Here is an 18,229-nt window from a genome sequence, read left to right on the forward strand (position 1 = left end):
CTCCCCTCCCTCCTCCCTCCCTCCTTTCCCTTCCCTCCTTCCTCCCCTCCCCTCCCTCTCCCCTCTTCCCCCCTCCCTCCCCCTCCCTCTTCCTTTCATAGCTCACCTGGTTGACGAACTCCTTCCATTGGGACGACGCGAGCTCTTTGACCACTCCCTTGTCCCATCCTTCCTGCACAGGGCTCGACTGCAGGACAAGAACGAGTGAACATCAGAGTTGCGTGCAGCAGCAACACGAAACCTTGAGAAAGATCGGAGCCTTGTTGTTCTCGAAGTCCGACAAGAAGTTTTTGATCGCATCCAACGTCACCACACCCTGACATGTCCTCAACACTTCGCGCCATCGGCTAACAGGTCACGAGCACCTGTTGCCGGTACTTCTTCATGTTCTGGACGTTCAAGATGAAGAGCTCTACGACAAGAACCAGCGTCACCTCGACTCATCCTCCTCCTCCTCGACCCGCCCCACCGCTCTCCTTCTTTCCCTTCTCTGCTCCGATGAAAGTGGCAAACTCTGGATCCGCCTGCTCCGAAAACTTTCATCACCACACGACATCACGGCAGCACCAGCTGCTCCACCTGCTCCCCGATGACCGCAAAGATATACTTGCCCCTGCACAAGGATAAGGAGGAGGAGAGGGGGAGGAGGCAAGGACCAGGACAAGCACGGGGAGGCGGGGAGACGGACGAGGAGGAGGACGGGGAGGAGGGGAGAGGAGAGGAGAGGAGGGGAGAGGAGAGGAGGGGAGAGGAGAGGAGAGGAGAGGAGAGGAGAGGAGAGGAGAGGAGAGGAGAGGAGAGGAGAGGAGAGGAGAGGAGAGGAGAGGAGAGGAGAGGAGGGGAGGGGAGGGGAGGGGAGAGGAGACCTAAATTGCATGAGGTCCGAGGCTTCCTTGAAGGCTGACAGGCTTTTTTCGTTGGGGTTGAACAAAAAGATCTGGAAGTCGAGTGAGGAGGAGGACAAGGCTGACAAGAGTGAAGAAGAGGAGTAGGAATGAGAGTAAGGGGGAGAGTAAGGGGGAGAGAAGGAAGGACCTGGAGGAAGACGAAGAGGAGGAGGAGGTGGTGGTGGTGGTGGTGGAGAAGAGCGGGGGAGAGAGGTTGGGTGAGGTGGAAGAAGAGGAGAGGAGGAGGAGACCTTGGGGAGCTGGTTCTCAAAGATGAGAGGAGTAGTCTCCACCGACATGGTTATCAACCTCGGTCTGCAGGCTAAAGTCATAGGGGCCAACCTGAATGACGTCTTTCAACCTGGCATGCACTTTGACAGCATTCAAAATCTCCGACTTGTCGAACTTGCCGTCATACACGACCTTGTTCTCATCGAAGTCACGGTAGAACAAGAGCGCTGGCTCCTTGGCGCCCTCCTGCTGAGCAAGCGCTGGTTTGTGAACGACGAAGTAATCGTAGATTTGATCCTCCTCCGCTGCCTCCAGGAACGCTTTGTACTCGTCGGATTTTTCGTCCTGGAAGAATCCGACAACGCTGAACCTTCGCTTCTTCAGCTCCTCCAGCTGCCCCTCGTCCTCAATCTTGTTCGCGGGAGGCCCGCTGTTCTTCTTCACCCACCGCACGATCTCCTCCTTGCGCCGAACCATGGGGTTCTTGTCATACAGCACACCTCCCACAAACCACTTGAGCGTTGGGAAACCTTCTACCCCGTAGAGCTTCCCCAGGTACTCGCTCTCGCTGGCTGTAGCATCAACCTGCGCTCCCTGGTGACCTCCTCACTCCGCGCTCATCGCGCCCTCACCTTGACCAGCTTCACGTCGGGAGGATCTCTGCTAGCTCTGTCGCCGCCTTCGCATACTCGGGAGCGAGGTTCTTGCAGTGACCGCACCATCTGCATTCCCCCACACGTCACAAAGAGCATGATGACGAATCAACCACTCACGGAGCATAGAACTCCACAAGGGCGAACTTAAACTTCTTGATTCCCTGCCATCCTCTCAGCACCTGTGACAAGCCTCGTTCCTCACAAACCTCTTGGAAGTTGTTTCCATTGAGCTCAAGAACGTCTTTCTCGTCGAAACTCTCTTGAGCTTGCCTTGCCATGGAATCAGTAGGGTTGCCTCGCACAGTGAGCAACTATGAATGTGCAGAAACTTGACATGTGTCTGATAAAAGTGTATTTGGGAGCTTGTGATCATGATGATCGTGATGATCGTCAAGAATGCAGCTATGGTTGCTCATTGCTGTTTGCTAGTGCTGGCACTGCTTCATGTTGCTCTTACATGTCCATGGCGCCTGCACGTGTCGCCACTAGCAGCAGGAGCAGCAGCATCGATCGCCGCATCCCGACCATCTCCACGTCAGATCCGGTTCTATGCAACAACAAACCGTTTCATTGCAACCGGTGATATTAACGGAAACTCGGGGCCCTGACCCTGAGAGTCGGACTCCGGGGCGGGCCCTCGTCTGATCACGTCCCTCAAGTCAACTTTTCTGCACTTTTCCGCCGGCTACAGTTGATCAGGAGTACCCCTTCCCTCCCCTCTTAGTACCCACCCAGTGTCTAAGTGAACTTCGGAATGCTAACCCACTGTTTCAAATCATAGAATGCAAGGTGTAGTGGACCCCTACCCCTTCATTGACCACAAATCACCCTTGACATTATGAGGCATATCCAGGCAATGCCAGCCACCCCACCCCACTGGAAGCCGGACAGTCATTAACTTAGGCTCGCCTCAGAATCTCGCCGGGATTTTTTATTAATTTTCACTCAAACGCCTAAAGGCAACAACCCCCTATTCCCCAGGTCACCACCCCCTTTAATTCCTTGACCCACCCCTCTCCACTGCGGCCCGTACCCCTTTCCCCTGAGTTTTTTTTGCAAAATGATCCAAAACCGCAACCATTCACTAAGTTCCTCATACCCACCCCCGATTCAGATGACCCAACCGAAGTGAAAGGTACCCGTGCATCTCACTCTAAAAGTACCCCTCCGTCTAACGTTTCATCACCCTGTAGCCGTCATCTACAAACAACGCACCACACCCCCACCCATTTCAATGAGCTATCTTTGCACCCCTACCACCTCCAAAAGACCAGTCATCCACCACCTCTCATGGTAGTACCCCATCTTCCAATTACAAAAACATTGGTAGTCAAGGAGTTTCATGACCCCACCCCCTTGCTACTCTCAACCTTTTTTTCCAGGCTCTATTTACTATCCAGAACTACCCCCACCTAGACTTCTATTTTTTTCTCACACAACCCACCCCTGTATTGAAGACATAACGTCCTAAAACGTACCCCTGCTTGAGATTACCCTACCCATCACCATTCCTCATTTTTCCAACAGCAATCAGCTTTCGACATGTCGGTACCTCACTGTGTGCGGGAGAGCAGCAGGTGAGACCGAGACTACATCTTTCCTTCTCTCCTCCTCCTCCTCCTCCTCCTCCTCCTCCTCTGGCTCTCTGATCCACCCTTCTCCTCCTTCCTCCGGACCTTCACGCCCTTTCTATCTTCTCAAGTGCCTTGCTGCCCAGAATCCTGGTGCCTTGCTGCCCAGAATCCCTCTTAGTACGATGTCGAATGACCCCTTGCCTGCCCTGATTCTTCGGTCATTCCTTCCATGAAATAACATGGGCTCTATGCTTGTCTGAACAATGTCTCCTTTTGTATTGATAACAATGATGTTCACCTGCTTGCATCATCCCTTGAGTTCCACTCATCCATTGGCAGTGCTCACCCCAGAACGTCCGCTAACATATCCATCCTCTTGTCATCTGTTTGTGCTGTCCACGTGGCCTTCTTTCCTAGTATGCCTTGAATCTTGCTGATTTATTTCCTTCTTCAGCTCCTATCAGGCTTGATATTCAGCCCTCCTTTGTCTACAGTGGGTTCGGAATGCAGGATTTGACAAGGAGTTTGGCTTGATAGCAGTACATTTCACCACAGATTGTGCATCAAGAGCTGGCTTTTTGTGGAACAATCTGCTAGAACCATGAGTGAACAATCTGAACGGGTTGAGGAGCATGGAGAGGACCAATCAAACGCGAGCCTCAACTTCGACAAGTCTGGACGGAGCGGATCTATTCTCCGAGCGGGTTCTGTGATAGCAGACCCACAGACACTGAGAGAATTGCGCTTTTGAGTGTTGATTGGAAGGAGGTGTTGAGAGATCTGCAGCGAGAAAAGAAGAAATTAATTGCCCGCGAAGAAGAACAGTACCTGAATAGGTCTTTGTTTTGTTTAGAAAGCAGCAGTTCAATCCGAGAAGCTTTCATCAAGATAGCCGAATGGGAGTGGTTCAACAGGACTGTTCTTGGATTCATCATCTTGAATTGCATCTTGCTTGTCTTGGACGATCCCGTCTGCTCATGCGCTGCATCAGTCTGCATCGAGAACGACAGCTACAAGAGAATCTTCTACACTCGACTAGGTGACTGCAGCTCGTGGTCAAACGTCCAGCCACTGTTACAAGTGACTGAGTACTTGTTCACATGCTTGTTCTCCATGGAAATGGTTATCAAGATCATTGCTAGGGGATTTGTTTTGCACAAGCATGCGTACCTGAGAGATCCATGGAACTGGATTGATTTCGTAGTCGTTATTTGCAGTTTGATCAGTTTAGTCCCTGGGCTCATTCAGAATGTGACTGTTCTGAGAGTTGCAAGGATATTGAGGCCATTGAGGACCATGACAAGGATTAAGGGCATGCAACCCTTGATCAAGACTGTAATCAGCTCACTTCGTGCTTTGACGAACGTTGTGTTGCTGCTGGCCTTCATGATGACTGTATTCGGAATTCTCGCGCTTGAATTGGCTGCTGGACAGTTAAGGGGTCGATGCTATGTCGATCCCACTCCAGGAGCGAATAACTTTTCTGAATCTGCCCGCACCATTCTCATGAGCCAACAGATACCATACATTGCAGAAGCATACAATATGATAGGCAGTTACAATGCAGGTATCTCTTTCTGCAATTCTCTAAACCCTTGTCCTCAATTCGCCATCGATGGGGTATATTACAATTCGGTGTGCAGCTTCAAGAAGTGGTGTTACCATGATTGGTGCTCCGAGTGGAACAACAACCCTTTCTATGAGGGTGGTGGATATCTAAGCTGTAAGTCTTAGAATCTTTGCTTGTTTTGAAGCTGAATTTGGATGTGCAGTTGACAACTTTTTAGAATGCTTGGTGGTACTGTGGGAAACATTGACTCTAGAAGGCTGGACAACAGATTTGTTGTACAATTACCAAGCAAGTTGGGGAGATTGGTCCGCAAGAATCTATTTTGTGATGTGGGTATTGGTCGGAACATTCTTTGTTCTGCAGCTTGCGCTAGCGGTCTTGTCGGATGCATACCTTCAAGCAGTAGAGGAAGAGAAATCTGAAAAAGAAATGGAAGCCCTCCACGAAGAAGCAATCTTGAAGCCAAACGATGTAATGTCTACCTCCATTTGATTTTCATAGACTGACAACACTTGCTCAACAGAATCAGTACAAATCAGGAGGAAGGAAGTCATCCAAAGTTTTGGAAACTATCAACATGCTTTCTTCGATTCGCGTTTCATGGAAGCATATTTCACTGGGTAAGAAATTGGACGAAAAACTAGTGAGTTGGGCAGGAAAAATTCGAAGTATTGTGAGGCTTGTGGTGTTCAATTCATTCTTTGTGAACTTGATCACTGTTGCCATCATTTGCAATTCTATTGTGATGGCTATGTACTTTCACGATCAGACACTGTATGAAACAAACATCTGCAAACGGAGGTGTGCATTGGATCCAAGCTTACCTGCTAATGCGTCAGACTACTGTGTGGGTCCTTTGTTCAACAGAACTTGGGATACTGATGGGCAAGGTGGTGGGATGCGACCGGATCAGAATATTTTTTGTTTCTTGACAGATGATGCTCTGATCTGGCCGAATTCAAAGTCAATCTGCTCAACCAAAACGAACCCAGTCGATTGTGCAAATGAGGCCGGAAGAACGGGCTTGGGCTGCTTTTTCACGGGTAGTGGAACGTGTCAACTCGGATTATACACTGCAGCTACTTTTAGCTATCAACAGGGAATTTTGCCTTCGTCGCCAGTCAAAATTTCGTTGCGCCAGTTGTGCGGCGATGACTTGTCTCAGTGTCCTGACTTTCCTACTTCCCTCAACGCAGTATTGGACAACGTGAACCTATCGCTAACCATCATTTTTGTGATTGAGATGGTTTTGAAGTGGATTGCGTTAGGCTTCAAGCAGTATTTCAGTGATGGGTTCAACGTTTTTGACTGCTTTGTTGTGATTGCAAGCACGGTCGAGCTCATTATCGGAGCGCTGAGCACTTCAGGTTCAAACGGCTCATCTTTATCAGCCCTCCGAGGTTTGAGAATTCTAAGGCTTCTTAGGCTGGCAAAATCGTGGGAAGAAATGAGGCGGATCATGACCTCATTGGGGAGAGCGATCAGTTCTCTCGGCCCTGTCACCATCTTCTGGGTTATGTTCATGTACATGTTTGCCTTGCTTGCCATGCAATTTTTTGGAGGGAACTTGAAGTATAACAAGACGGATTCCCCACGTAGCAACTTCGATTCATTTGTCCCGTCGGAATTGGGACACGGGTCCTTCTTCATCGTGTTTCAAATCATATCGACTGAAAACTGGAATACGATCATGTACAACTCGATGACAGCCGTTGGATCTAGCAGCCCATGGAATTGCTTGCTGACAATTTTCATAGTGGCGTTTGGAAACTACATCGTGATGAATCTTTTCATCTCGATATTGTTGCAGGTGACACAAAACCATCTCACCTGATGTTCTGATTCTTCTATTTTGCAGGGATTTGGTGAAACTGACGGTGAAGAAGGCGGAAAGAAAGAAAACAAATCCTTAGCCTCAAAAATGGCTGCTGGATTCCGAAAAATACTCGCGAATGTAACAAAGAAGGCCAAGGAAATGCCGAGGCGTCTGAGTACCGAGTTCCAACAGAAATTGAGGGCGACGTCGGCTGAAACGCAGGAAGCACTAGCATTTGCAGCGTCGATTCGAATCCATCCGGAGGCGACTTCAGATGGCGAGAGTGAGGATCCCAACCTGTTTATGAGCATTCGGTTCTTCGGGAAGAACAGAAAGCTGAAGATTGCAAATCATCGATCTTTCTTCATTCTCCCTAGGAAGCACCCTGTGAGGGTGTTTGTGGCATTCTGCATTCAGAATCCCATCTTTGAGACGTTCATTCTGTTGTGCATCTTGATAACCAGCGTGACGTTGCTCATCGAGTCGCCAGATGCTTCTTTCATCGCCGCTGCATGTCCTTTGCCTCCAGAAAGACTTGACTGCACGGGAAGTGCTGCCATTCCTGGTCAAACTGTAAACATCAATTGCCCCAGAAACGCCTTGGACACTAACTTTGGAATCCTGTGGGACCCCTGCAACGCCACCAGCGCTCCAGGCCGCACAGTGAATATTCCTCCCTGTTGTTCGATTGCCTACGAGAATAACATCTTGAGCACAATGGACGTTGTTTTTACCTTGGTTTTCTTCTCTGAGATGATTCTGAAGCTCATTGTGGACGGTCTCTTGTTCCACCAGTATGCCTACCTCAGAGACTCGTGGAATTGTTTGGATTGTTTCGTTGTCGTGATTTCAATGCTCAGCTCATTTGGAAGCGCCGCTTCTGCGAAGTCGTTCAAAGTTCTCAGGGCCCTGAGAGCTTTGAGACCACTTCGGGTGATCAAACGAAACAAATCTTTGAAGATAGCAGTAGTTTGCTTGCTATCAAGTATTCCCGCGATGATGAATGTCATGGTGGTTGTTTTGTTCTGGTTCGTCATCTATGCCATGCTTGGTGTGCAGTTCTTCCGTGGCAAGTTGTACAGGTTTGTAAACTCTCCTCCCGACTCTCCTCTCCTGAAAAACAAGCCAGGTGTGTGGATGTGGCTAATCAAATCTTTTATGGGACAGCATACTTCCCCCTTGGAAATCTGTACACACCTGCACCCCTCATGGCAGGCAACACATCCGTTCCCACCATCATAGAATGTGTATCTGCAGGCACAGACGGAACCTCTCCCACCTCCTCTGGCGTGTGGTTGGACAAGGATTATTCCTTCGACAACCTGGCTGAAGCTCTCTCGACTCTGTTTCAGATGTCAACCACAGAGGGGTGGATGGATGTCATGTCGGCAGCCGTGGACGTCGTTGAGGTCGGGGTGACACCGATACCGAATCAGAATCCTTGGTTCTCTCTTTACTGCGTCGTGCACATCATCCTAGGAGCGTTTATCCTCCTCAACCTGATTGTGGCAGAGGTGATCAAGAACTACATTCGGATCAAGAGCATGAACGACGGGATCACTCCGTGAGCGCTTGCGGGTGGTTTGAGATTGGCTGACTTGCACTTCAGGTTTCTCACCCCTGAACAACAGGAGTGGAAGGAGATGCGCAGGGCGATATCCAGCCTGAAGCCTCTCAAACGACGGGAGGGCCCATCGAACAAGTTTCGGAGCTTCTTCTACCATCTCATCAATCACGCCTGGTTCGAATACTTCATCACCTTCTCCATCTGTGCCAACGTCATCGTCATGGTGATCTTATCTGAGGATCAGACGAACGCTGACTGTCGCTTGTCAGTTGATGAACACTTACAATCAAGATGAATGCGTGGTGGCAATAATCTTCTGGATTAACTTCTCGTTCTCTTGCGTGTTTGTCACAGAGGCTGTCTTGAAGCTGATTGGGCTGGGCCCCAAGTGGTACTTCACAGACAAGTGGAACATCTTGGACTTCCTGGTTGTGCTGATCTCCGTCTCAACCCTCTCCATCGAGTTCCTCCGAGGAGACTACAGCTGCGCTGTCTCCGGATCTGTGAGGTCTGGGGGAGCGAGAGGATACCGCACGATGTGCTCACTTGCCCTTGCAGCGTGTCTTTCCCGGGTTTGAAACCGCTGAGAGCGCTGCGAATCGTGAGGGTGAGGATTTCCCAGTTTCTTGCTGTGATGGTTGGCTGACGAGACTACAAGGTGTTCCGGCTCGTCAGGAGATCCAAAGGAATCCGCCAAATGATCGTCACTCTGCTCGAGTCCATGCCCTCCCTGTGGAATATTGGAGTAGTCCTCTTCCTCTCCCTCATCATCTTTGCGGTAAGCCCTCTCACCATCCTCGAGCCCCCTCCCTTGCTTCCTGCCTGTGACACGTGGTCACGTCGTTTCAGGTGATGGGAGTCAATCTCTTCTACAACGTGAACACCGGACAAGATGTGTACGGCCGAATGTCGGACCTCGCCAGCTACAGCTCTCTTGACAGCGCCATCTTCCTCTTGTTCCGGCAGACGACGGGCGAGGCCTGGAACGGCATCATGTTCTACTGCATGGAGGTGAGGTAGAGAAGAGCTTTCTTTCCGATGACGATGATGCAGAGCGACCAGTACAAAGCTTGCAGCAAGTGTTATGGTCCTTACTTGGGGGACGGCTGCGGCAATCAGTGGGAAGGAATCATCTTTCATGTGATGTGGCAAATCCTCGGAGCCTACGTCCTAGTCCAGCTGTTCACAGGTGACTTTCCCAGCTGCCCTTGTGGAGCTCGTCCTGACTCTTCGCAGCTGTCATCATCGAGAACTTTGCCGAGCTCTCCAAGGAAGAATCATCCGTGCTGCCCATGGACAAGGTGAAGCGACATGAGCAGAGCTGTGGATGTGAGAACTGAAACTCGCGGCAGCTTCAAGAATTCGTGGAGGTCTGGATGGAACTAGACCCCGGGGCGAAGGGGAGGATATCCGTGACCCTCGTGCCCGAACTCATCAAGAAGCTGAGTCCTCCGCTGGGGCTGAAGAGGGAGCACATCACCGAGCCGATGCTGATCAAGGTGAGGAGAGGGAGAGAGCAGCGGCGAGGGAGGAGGAGGGTGAGGTGAGGGCAGGTTATCAAAGACTTGCACATCCCGGTCCACGGGGAGCACGTGCGGTACTACGACACGTTCGCGGCGTGCGTGAAACGAGTCCTGTCGGGGGGAGACTTGGGGCAGGACGATGAGATGGACCACCAGCTGGGCGATGAAACGAATGATAAGTCAGAGACTGGAATGAAAGGGAAGGACGAGCAGGCGCCGCACAAGGAGGGTTCGATGGTGGTGGCTGAGCCGACGACTATGCACGACGGCGGGAGGTAGGAAAGGTTGTCAAACTTGAGCGATGTGACAAGATGGGCAGGACGGCCACTGCAGCCGAGGATTACGCGAGCAGGTGCTTGCAGCGTGCGTACAGAGAATGGAAGGAAAGATCGTTACAGGTAGTCGGAGATGGGAGGTGAGGAGGAGGGGGCAGCGAACGCTGAGCGGCTGGCAGGTCCAGAAGGGGCAGAACTTTGAGGCTCAACTGAGGTTGTCGCTGCAAGCGAGATGAGAGGAGGAATTCACACCATTGTACATTACTGCCAACTTTCGAAATTTAACACACTTCAATCAAGTTACAAACAGTTGTAGACAAGTCTCTACTGCAGCAGTTGTTGTCCGCTACCACTCAAGCATTCCTGCAGCGGTACTTGTAGCCATGCAGCTTCGATATCTCCTTACGAGTCTCCAAACACACGTGCATGAAACAAGCCTGAATGCCGTCACCAGGGGCAAAATGATGTGAGGTTGTAAATTCACCTGTATGAGGAATGGGCCGAGCAAAATGCTGGTGAAGAAGAACAAGTAGGGACGTGAGAAGGTTGGGAGGCTTGAGAGAACTCGGATCCAGATAACCAAGCTCTGACATGAGTTGATGAATCAACCAAGATGTCTTCAAGTCAGATTACCAAGATCGCTGCTAGGGCAGCAATGTTCAACAGCGATCTTCGCATGCTTCTCATCTTGTCATTGGAAATGATGGAAACAGCGTTGAAGAGGATGGAGATAGCAGTGAGAGTGTGACCAGACCCTGCTAGATTTCTTCCTAGCTGCCATGATCCCATCACGAGAGCATGTTAGAATAAGATTTCGACCTTGTCGGCTTCCCTCAACCCCTCGAAAGGTGATGGCCAAGGGGAGAGGACATGCAAGTAAGCATGCATGATGAAGAACGCTGCCAGTGACGTCATGAGAACCTGATAAAAGCGGCATGAACTCACCGAACAACGCAACCAGAACTAGGATGAGGAGGGTGGAGAAAAACTTTTCTGCTCTCTCCTGATTTGTCTTGAACTGCTCGATGACTGCGACGAGTCAGAGGGAGTTTTCTGAGCATGCATCCCTCTTGCTCTCACCTGCATCCTGCTCGTCCTCGTCGATGGGATCGTCTGGCAGTTCGGTGCCTTTCCTTGCCCGCATTGCTGCTAGTGCATTGTGGTAGAGAAGACTTTTCAAGTTTGAAGGTTTCATTCCTTGAGCGCGTTGAAAGTTTGAAAGTTTGAAAGTTGTGGGGATCCGACCCACCGGTGATGGTTTCGGCGGCCATTTCAGAGGGGAGGTGAAGTGAACAAGAACAGGAGGAGGAAGAGAAGGAAGACAGTCAGCAGCGACAGTGACGACAGCAGCAGCAGCAGCAGCAGCGACAGTGACGACAGCAGCAGCAGAAGCAGCAGAAGCCAGGAGAAGAAACAGCAGCAGGCTTGAAAGCTCCTTGTCGACACTCTCGGCATCATGAACTTTGGACGTCGCAGCCTCTTCTTGTGCATGCTCTTATCCTCTGCCATGAGTGTGATAGAGAGACATCATAACTCCTTCAAGCTGCACCGCAATGCTGCGAATGTCTTGAAACCATCCCCATCCATATCCCACTTGCTTTCCCTCCGCCAACCTCAAGTGCCGGGTGGCGATGGCTCTGGATCCACAAGCGGCACGTGTGAAGAGCACGAGAGCAGTTGGATCATCAAGCCCTTAACAGACGAGAGAGCCTACAAGCACATCAAGCTCGCCAACCAGCTTGAGGCCATCGTCGTCTCCGACCCCTCCTGCCATTCTGCAGCGGCGGCTCTCTGTGTAGCGGCTGGCCAGCTGGATGATCCTGGAGAGGTGCAGGGGCTCGCTCACTTTCTTGAGCACATGCTGTTCCTGGGGACGCACAAGTTCCCTGAGGAGAGCAACTTCGACGAGATCTGCGGGAAGTCGGCAGGGTACTCCAACGCTTGGACCTCGCTGGATCACACAATGTACCACTTCATCGTCTCGCATGACAGGTTGGAGCAAGTGCTGGAGAGGTTTGCTGCCTTCTTCTCCTGTCCCCTCTTCTCGGAGAGTGGGACCGAGCGCGAGATGAATGCGGTAGATTCAGAGCACAACAAGAATCTTAAGGACGATGACAGGAGGGAGAACCAGCTGCTACGAAGCACTTGTAGCTCTGATCACTCAATGTCTCGGTTCGGAGGAGGCAACTTGGAGACTCTCTTGGAGGATCCGAAGAAGGCAGGCATCAATGTGAGGGAGAAGCTCCTTCAGTTCCACGAGAGATTTTACTCGGCAAACGCCATGCGCCTCGCAGTCATAGGGAAGGAGCCTGTAGACAAGCTGGAGGTAGACAACAAGATAGAAGTCTTGATTGTGTCGATTCCTCTCTGATCGATTGCTTGCAGGAATTGGTTACTTCTTTCTTCTCCGATGTGCCGAATCGGCAGAATGTTCCTTTGAGAGATTGGATTTCCTCCGTCCCTTATGGTATTGCACAGCCAGCAGTTCAACCCTTGCATGCCTCTCCTACTCTTGCAAGAATGATTTCATTCTCAGCCCTCCTCCTCCTCCTCCTCCTCCTCCTCCTTCACCTGCTCCTCTCCTCCCCTCTCCTTCTCCTGCTTCTTGCTCCTCTCCTCCTTCTCTTGCTCCTCACCCTCCTCATTGACTCATTTTCTGCAACCATTCATTGTTTTCATTAGATGCATCCTGGAAGCGAAGTTTCTACATCTCTCCCATTTCAGGTTCGCATGCTGCTTGCAAACTTTTCCTGCTCTCCCCTGACCAGGTCACAGAGAGGCGGCGCCTGGCCATGTTCTTTCCGATCCCTCCCATCCAGCCCTTCTACAAGACGAAGCCGGCTCAGCTTATTAGTCACCTCATCGGCCATGAGGGACCAGGTGACGCGAACTTACCCGTCGTCTCCTCCTCATCGCTGCTCAGGATCCTTGCTCGCTGTTCTCAAGGAGCTCGGGTATGCTTCGGAGTTGTCGGCTGGCCCGGTGAGGAGGCGGGGTGGAGAAGAGGAGGGAGCAGGAGCAGGAGCAGGAAAGAGAGGAACAGGAGGAGGAAATTTGAGGAGTTGAGGAGTAGCAAGAGAGTATGTTGCGCAGGACGAGGGCAGGAAAGCAGAGAAGAAGAGGAGGGAGGAGGGGAAGGAGATGGTGGCGATAGTTGACAAGTGGTTCAGACTCTCTCGCTCGCGAACTCTTGTCTCTTCGTGGTGTCAGTCATCTTGACAGAGGAGGGGGTCCCATCGTGGAATCGAGTAATGCAGGTGGGAACTAGTTGTCTCCGTCTCCAGCCCGCTGATGAGTCGGGATGGTGCAGATTGTGTTCCATTTCATTCACCTGCTGAGGAAATCAGAGTTTGAGGAGAGGTGAATGAAGGACTTGAAAAAGATGCTGCTGCCTTTGATCAGAAGCTTGCAAGATATCCGTTGTGGTTGGAGTTGAAGAAGATTCACGATTTCAACTTCCTGTACAAGAGGTTAGCTACTCTTCTTCTTTCCTCTCCCTCGCTGTGCGCATCTGCTGAATCGTTTGTAAACAGCAGAGACAGGGAGGACGCTCAGTCTGAAAATATGGCACACGCAATGCATTATTATCCTCCAAAGGTGAACAAATATCTTGTTAGACAGCCCGCAGTTTGTGATATCAAGATTGCAGGAAGTCCTCTGTGCCACTGAGTTGTTCTTTGAAGAGTTTGATGAGCAGCAGGTCACAAAATTCAACGCTGCTCCCGTCTCTTTCATGCCTTCACACTCCGCTATCCTTCTCTCCTTTATCACCAGCTCCTCCTGATCACTTCTTCCGCCACCTCATCATCATCATCTCCTCCTCCTCCTCCTCCTCCTCCTCCTCCTCCTCCTCCTCCTCCTCCTCCTCCTCCTCCTCCTCCTCCTCCTCCTCCTCCTCCTCCTCCTCCACTGCATTCTTCTCATCATCATCATCACCACCACCATGAATATTATGATTCCTCTTCTTGTCGACTGATCCTGGACAGAACTTTCGGGTCAACCACATTCTAGACAACTACTTGAAGGCGTCAAACATGAGGATGGTAACGATGAGGAAACGGCGCCATGAAATTCTGATTTCCTGTGTTCAATTAGCATCTCACATGCCCTGAGAATGAGCTGCCAAAAGATTTTCTAGAAGGGCAGGAAATGGCTCCTCCTCCTCCTCCTCCTTCCGCTGATTCCGCTAGTGATGAGACGTTCTGGGTCGAGAAGTACTTTGGAACAAGGTGACGACAACAACAACGATGATGATGAGTAATGCAGAGTCTTAAGAGATATGATCATTCATTCTGTACTTTACATTGGCTGTGTTGGCTGACGAGACCCTCGACAAGTTGTGTGTGATTGTTCTTCTTGAAAGGTACAAAGTACGAGAGCACAATTCAACCTGGATCTCTCAAGCTCAAGACTGGTGGGCAACTTGCTATGTCGTTACTATTGATTTGACATGTTTGACTTTTTCCCTTCCTTAATTTGACATGTTTGACTTTTTCCGTTCCGTTTGTCTTCATCTCGACAGGTTTTGTCACCTTTCGGGGGATTGTGAATGTGCAACTTCTGATGCTGTCAAGAAAATGTCTCTTCCTCCTGTGAACCCTTATCTCCCGTCCGACACGATGCACATCTTGACAGAAGAAGTCAAAGAAGGGCAAGGTGAAAGATCAACCTTTATATTTATCCTGTGCAACCACAATACACTCTTCTTTCATCTTTTGCATTTTGCTGAATTCGCTTCATCAGTTTGACATTCTCCCTTTACCCCTCGTTTTAGTCTTCTCCGCTGACACTTGTTCATTCGAAGATGCCAACATTGTTCCATCCAAGGTCATCGATAATTCGTTCATAACTGGCTGGCATCTCCTCGACGTCTCGTTCAAGGTTTTCAAGTTTTCCTCCCCCCGTCTCCCTATGAACCCATCGCAGGTTCCACGTGCCAGCATCTTTCTTTCCCTCAACTCTCCCATCTCAGATCAGAAGTACGTTCAATCGCTCCTTCCCTTGGACTCTCTTCATATGATGTTCAAGTTGTTCCCCTCTTTTGACATTGCTTCTCCCTCGCTGCTGTTGCCCTGATTGAAAACGGTCTCTTGTGCGCACTAGGCTTGCTCTTTTCGTTTGAATGTCTCAACTTTCCTCTACCCGTTCTTCCACTCAAACATGCCTGTAGCGTTGAGAATGCGGTTCTACTTCGACTCCTTCTAGAAACGCTGGAGGTTCGTTTATTGCCTTTTCTGTCAAGGATGGACAACTTGACACGTCAATGTCAGTTCACAATCAACGAGAAGAGATACATGGCAGAAGAAGCCGGGATCAGTGTTGAGATCACCAACTATTCTTTCCTCTCACCCTGTTACGGATTGAGGATGTTGTTCTTTGGGTACAGCTCCAAACTTTCCAAGTGAGTGATGATTTTTGTTTTCTTGCACGCTGTTCATTCTTTCCTCACTGCTCTCTCAAGGTTGATGTTTGATGTGCTCAACGCTTTGAAGTCTCTCAACCCGTCACCAGAAGTGTTCGACATGGCAAAAGTCAGTATCCCCTCCTGGTCCTGCTCTTCCTCTGCCGCTTCAGTTCTCCCTTCTCCCCTTCTTTTCCCTCACCCCGTCCCCACTTCTCTTCCTCCTACTCCCCCGTCCTCTGCTTCCTCTTTCCTTCTGTTCCGTTTCTCACCTTGTTATCAGGAGCGAGCGATGACAGATTATCGAAACAGAAGGTAAAATGTGGGAGGAAGATGTCGGGTTGATGACGCTGAGTGTCAAGATTTCAACTGTCATACCTCCATGCTGTTCTTTCCAACACTCAGTTCCTCGAGAGTCCCTTCTTCCATCACGATCAACGATTGGAAAAATTGAGTGAGATGAAACTCAACAATCTGATGGAATTCAAACAGAAATACCTTGAGAACTTAAAGGTTTTCCTTTCTCTTTCCCTCCCTCCATTTCTTCCCTATCATTGCTTCCTCCTCTTTCATCCTCTTCCTCTGCTTCTCCCTTCGTTCTCCCAATCCTCTCCCTTTGCTTCTACCGCTCAACCTCCATCTCAGGCCATAACTTTTCTCCATAATCACTCACTAGTCTCTCTTACCTCCTCCTCCTCTCCCTCCTCCTCCTCTCCCTCCTCCTCCTCTCCCTCCTCCTCTTTCAATCCTCTGCCTTCCTCTTCTTCCCCTCCTCGATTCCTCTCTTGCCTCTTCTGACCGATCAAAACAGATTGACAGTCTCATTCATGGCAACATCGACCAGCAAGAAAGTTTGCAAATCTTGCAAGATGTTGAAAAATTGCTCGAATGCAAAGATCCCCCTCTACAACTTCCTCCGCTTACCATGACAAAGGTCTTGCTCCTCCTCATCCTCATCCTCATCCTCATCCTCCTCTCCTCCTCCCTCCTTGCACTCTTCCTTCTTCTTAATCCCCTAGTCACCCACTCGTCTTCTTCAACCGCATCTTCATTACTGACTGGCTACCACTACCCTCCTCCTCCTCCTCCTCCTCCTCCTCTCCTCCTCCTTCTCCTCTCACTGCTTCCTCCTTACGCCATTCCTTCCATCTCCTCTCTCCTCTCGATCTCTGTTCCTGTGCAGCTCCCATCTGCTCCTAGTCGCATCCTTCACGAGCAACTCTGTCCCTGCGACGAGCATCTCGACTCGGCCATCTCTCTTACTTCAGGTCAATCTATGATGATGGTGGTGGTGGTGATGGTGGTAGTGATAGTGGTGATGGTGGTAGTGATAGTGGTGATGGTGGTAGTGATAGTGGTGATGGTTCTTGTGATCGCTACTGATCATGAGATAATCCAAGCATTCAAGGTGGACAACTGATCCATTGCAATCAGATCGGAAAAACTTCTCACAAGTTGAGCTCTCATGCAGACTTGCTCTGCCAGATGCTCGTCAAGGAAGCGTATACGCAGGTGAAGGGCATGCGAGTAGGAGAGAGGAAGGAGAGAGGAAGCGAGGAGTAGGATAGAGGGAGAGAGCGGGAGGGGCGGCAAAGGGAGGAGAGGAGACGAAAGGGTAGAAGGGAGACGGGAGGTGAGGGGAGCAGGATGGAAGGAGCTAACTTCACTTTTAGCTCCGGACGAAAGAGCAACTCGGTTACATTGTGAGCTCTGAAGTTCACTCTAGGTGAGAACTAGCTGGGGTTGCAATGGAGGAAGCGAGAGAGGGAGAGGGGGGGGGGGGAGGGGTCGAGGAGGACGAGGACGGAGGGGGGGGGGGGGGTGTCACGAGGACGAGGACGAGGACGAGGACGAGGACGAGGACGAGGACGAGGACGAGGACGAGGACGAGGAGTGATGTATGGCTGCAGATGGGGAGTGCTGGGCATCCGGATTGTGATCCAGTCGCTCAAACCCCCTCATGAGCTCGAGCAGCGAATCGAGTCGTTCCTGCAGAGCTTTCATTCCTACCTGCAGGAGATGGTGCAGGAGCTGGGGGGGGGGGAGGAGGAGGGACCTGACTCGCTGCAGGAGGAAGAAACGTTCAGAGAGCATGTGGACTCGTTGAGGACCAAGAAGCTGGAGCCGGACATCACGCTCGAGCAGCGATCTTCGAGATTGTTCCATGAGATCTGCATGCGGGAGGAATGCTGGGACAGGAGGAGACAGGAGGCAGCGCATCTCAAGGACGTTACCAAGAAGGTCATGGGCGAGCAAGGAGGAGGGAGAAGTTCTGAAGTAGGAGGCAGGAAATCGTGGAGCTCTTCAGGGATCACTTGGCGCCAGGAGGAAAGAACCGGAGGATGTTAAGGTGAGTGCTAACGATGATACTTATATCGCTCCTCATCTCGTCTTCGCTTCCTCACTTCTTCTTGCTCTGCTCTTCTGATTTTCGATTCTCCTCTTTTCCTAATGTTCTCTTGTTCTCTCACACTCATTTTCTTCAACTTTCCTCCTTTCCCCTTTCCTCCTCTTCTCTCCTCCTCTCTCCTCCTCTCTCCTCCTCTCCTTTTCTCATCTCGTCAACAGCTCTCAAGTCGTGGGGCAAGACGCTATCTCAAAACAAGCGCATCCAGGCATCGCAAGCAAGGAGCATGTTACCAGGTACAAGTAGATACTCTTGCTGTCTTTCTTTTGCTGTCTTTCTCTTCCTGTCTTTCTTTTGCTGTCTTTCTCTTCCTGTCTTTCTT

At 50.5% G+C, this 18,229-nt stretch overlaps 5 protein-coding genes across 5 annotated transcripts in view; 3 read left to right on the forward strand and 2 right to left on the reverse strand.

The window, feature by feature from the left end:
* The window catches only part of GUITHDRAFT_109550 (hypothetical protein), a gene marked incomplete at both ends in the record, with an annotated part of 3,532 nt that extends 1,230 nt beyond the window's left edge, over positions 1-2,302 (reverse strand). Inside the window, 11 exons of the mRNA XM_005831352.1 lie at positions 107-187; positions 242-316; positions 366-412; positions 470-524; positions 568-613; positions 867-937; positions 1,230-1,686; positions 1,766-1,840; positions 1,892-1,935; positions 1,981-2,044; positions 2,232-2,302. Coding sequence (XP_005831409.1) covers positions 107-187; positions 242-316; positions 366-412; positions 470-524; positions 568-613; positions 867-937; positions 1,230-1,686; positions 1,766-1,840; positions 1,892-1,935; positions 1,981-2,044; positions 2,232-2,302 — 1,086 coding nt within the window. The remainder of the gene's footprint in view (positions 1-106; positions 188-241; positions 317-365; positions 413-469; positions 525-567; positions 614-866; positions 938-1,229; positions 1,687-1,765; positions 1,841-1,891; positions 1,936-1,980; positions 2,045-2,231) is intronic.
* Positions 2,303-4,179: 1,877 nt separating this feature from the next.
* GUITHDRAFT_72189 (hypothetical protein) lies at positions 4,180-9,848 on the forward strand (the record flags this gene model as incomplete). Its single annotated transcript, XM_005831353.1, has 16 exons — positions 4,180-4,317; positions 4,366-5,053; positions 5,121-5,394; positions 5,597-5,660; positions 6,060-6,728; positions 6,777-7,216; positions 7,382-7,863; positions 7,998-8,298; positions 8,344-8,524; positions 8,571-8,764; positions 8,860-8,908; positions 8,960-9,079; positions 9,151-9,312; positions 9,364-9,490; positions 9,538-9,602; positions 9,654-9,848. Coding segments are annotated over 16 exons (4,149 nt in total), but the record flags the coding sequence as incomplete, so codon positions are not given.
* Positions 9,849-10,371: 523 nt separating this feature from the next.
* GUITHDRAFT_152961 (hypothetical protein) lies at positions 10,372-11,270 on the reverse strand. Its single transcript, XM_005831354.1, has 6 exons — positions 11,180-11,270; positions 11,045-11,128; positions 10,919-10,998; positions 10,733-10,873; positions 10,584-10,685; positions 10,372-10,536 (listed from the first exon to the last, which is right to left on the reverse strand). The coding sequence occupies exons 1-6, from the start codon at positions 11,241-11,243 to the stop codon at positions 10,453-10,455; spliced, it is 555 nt and encodes a 184-aa protein (XP_005831411.1). The 5' UTR covers positions 11,244-11,270; the 3' UTR covers positions 10,372-10,452.
* A 336-nt stretch (positions 11,271-11,606) lies between these two features.
* Positions 11,607-13,165, forward strand: GUITHDRAFT_72179 (hypothetical protein; the record flags this gene model as incomplete). The annotated part of the gene is made up of 4 exons (XM_005831355.1): positions 11,607-12,425; positions 12,485-12,566; positions 12,782-12,979; positions 13,023-13,165. 4 exons carry the CDS (start codon positions 11,607-11,609, stop codon positions 13,163-13,165), a joined length of 1,242 nt encoding a protein of 413 aa, XP_005831412.1.
* A 3,820-nt stretch (positions 13,166-16,985) lies between these two features.
* Positions 16,986-18,153, forward strand: GUITHDRAFT_109554 (hypothetical protein; the record flags this gene model as incomplete). Its single annotated transcript, XM_005831356.1, has 6 exons — positions 16,986-17,012; positions 17,174-17,226; positions 17,411-17,522; positions 17,571-17,741; positions 17,789-17,850; positions 18,069-18,153. 6 exons carry the CDS (start codon positions 16,986-16,988, stop codon positions 18,151-18,153), a joined length of 510 nt encoding a protein of 169 aa, XP_005831413.1.
* Between the last annotated feature and the right edge of the window lie 76 nt (positions 18,154-18,229).

This window comes from Guillardia theta (assembly GCF_000315625.1).
Source record: "Guillardia theta CCMP2712 unplaced genomic scaffold GUITHscaffold_40, whole genome shotgun sequence".
Lineage (NCBI taxonomy): Eukaryota > Cryptophyceae > Pyrenomonadales > Geminigeraceae > Guillardia > Guillardia theta.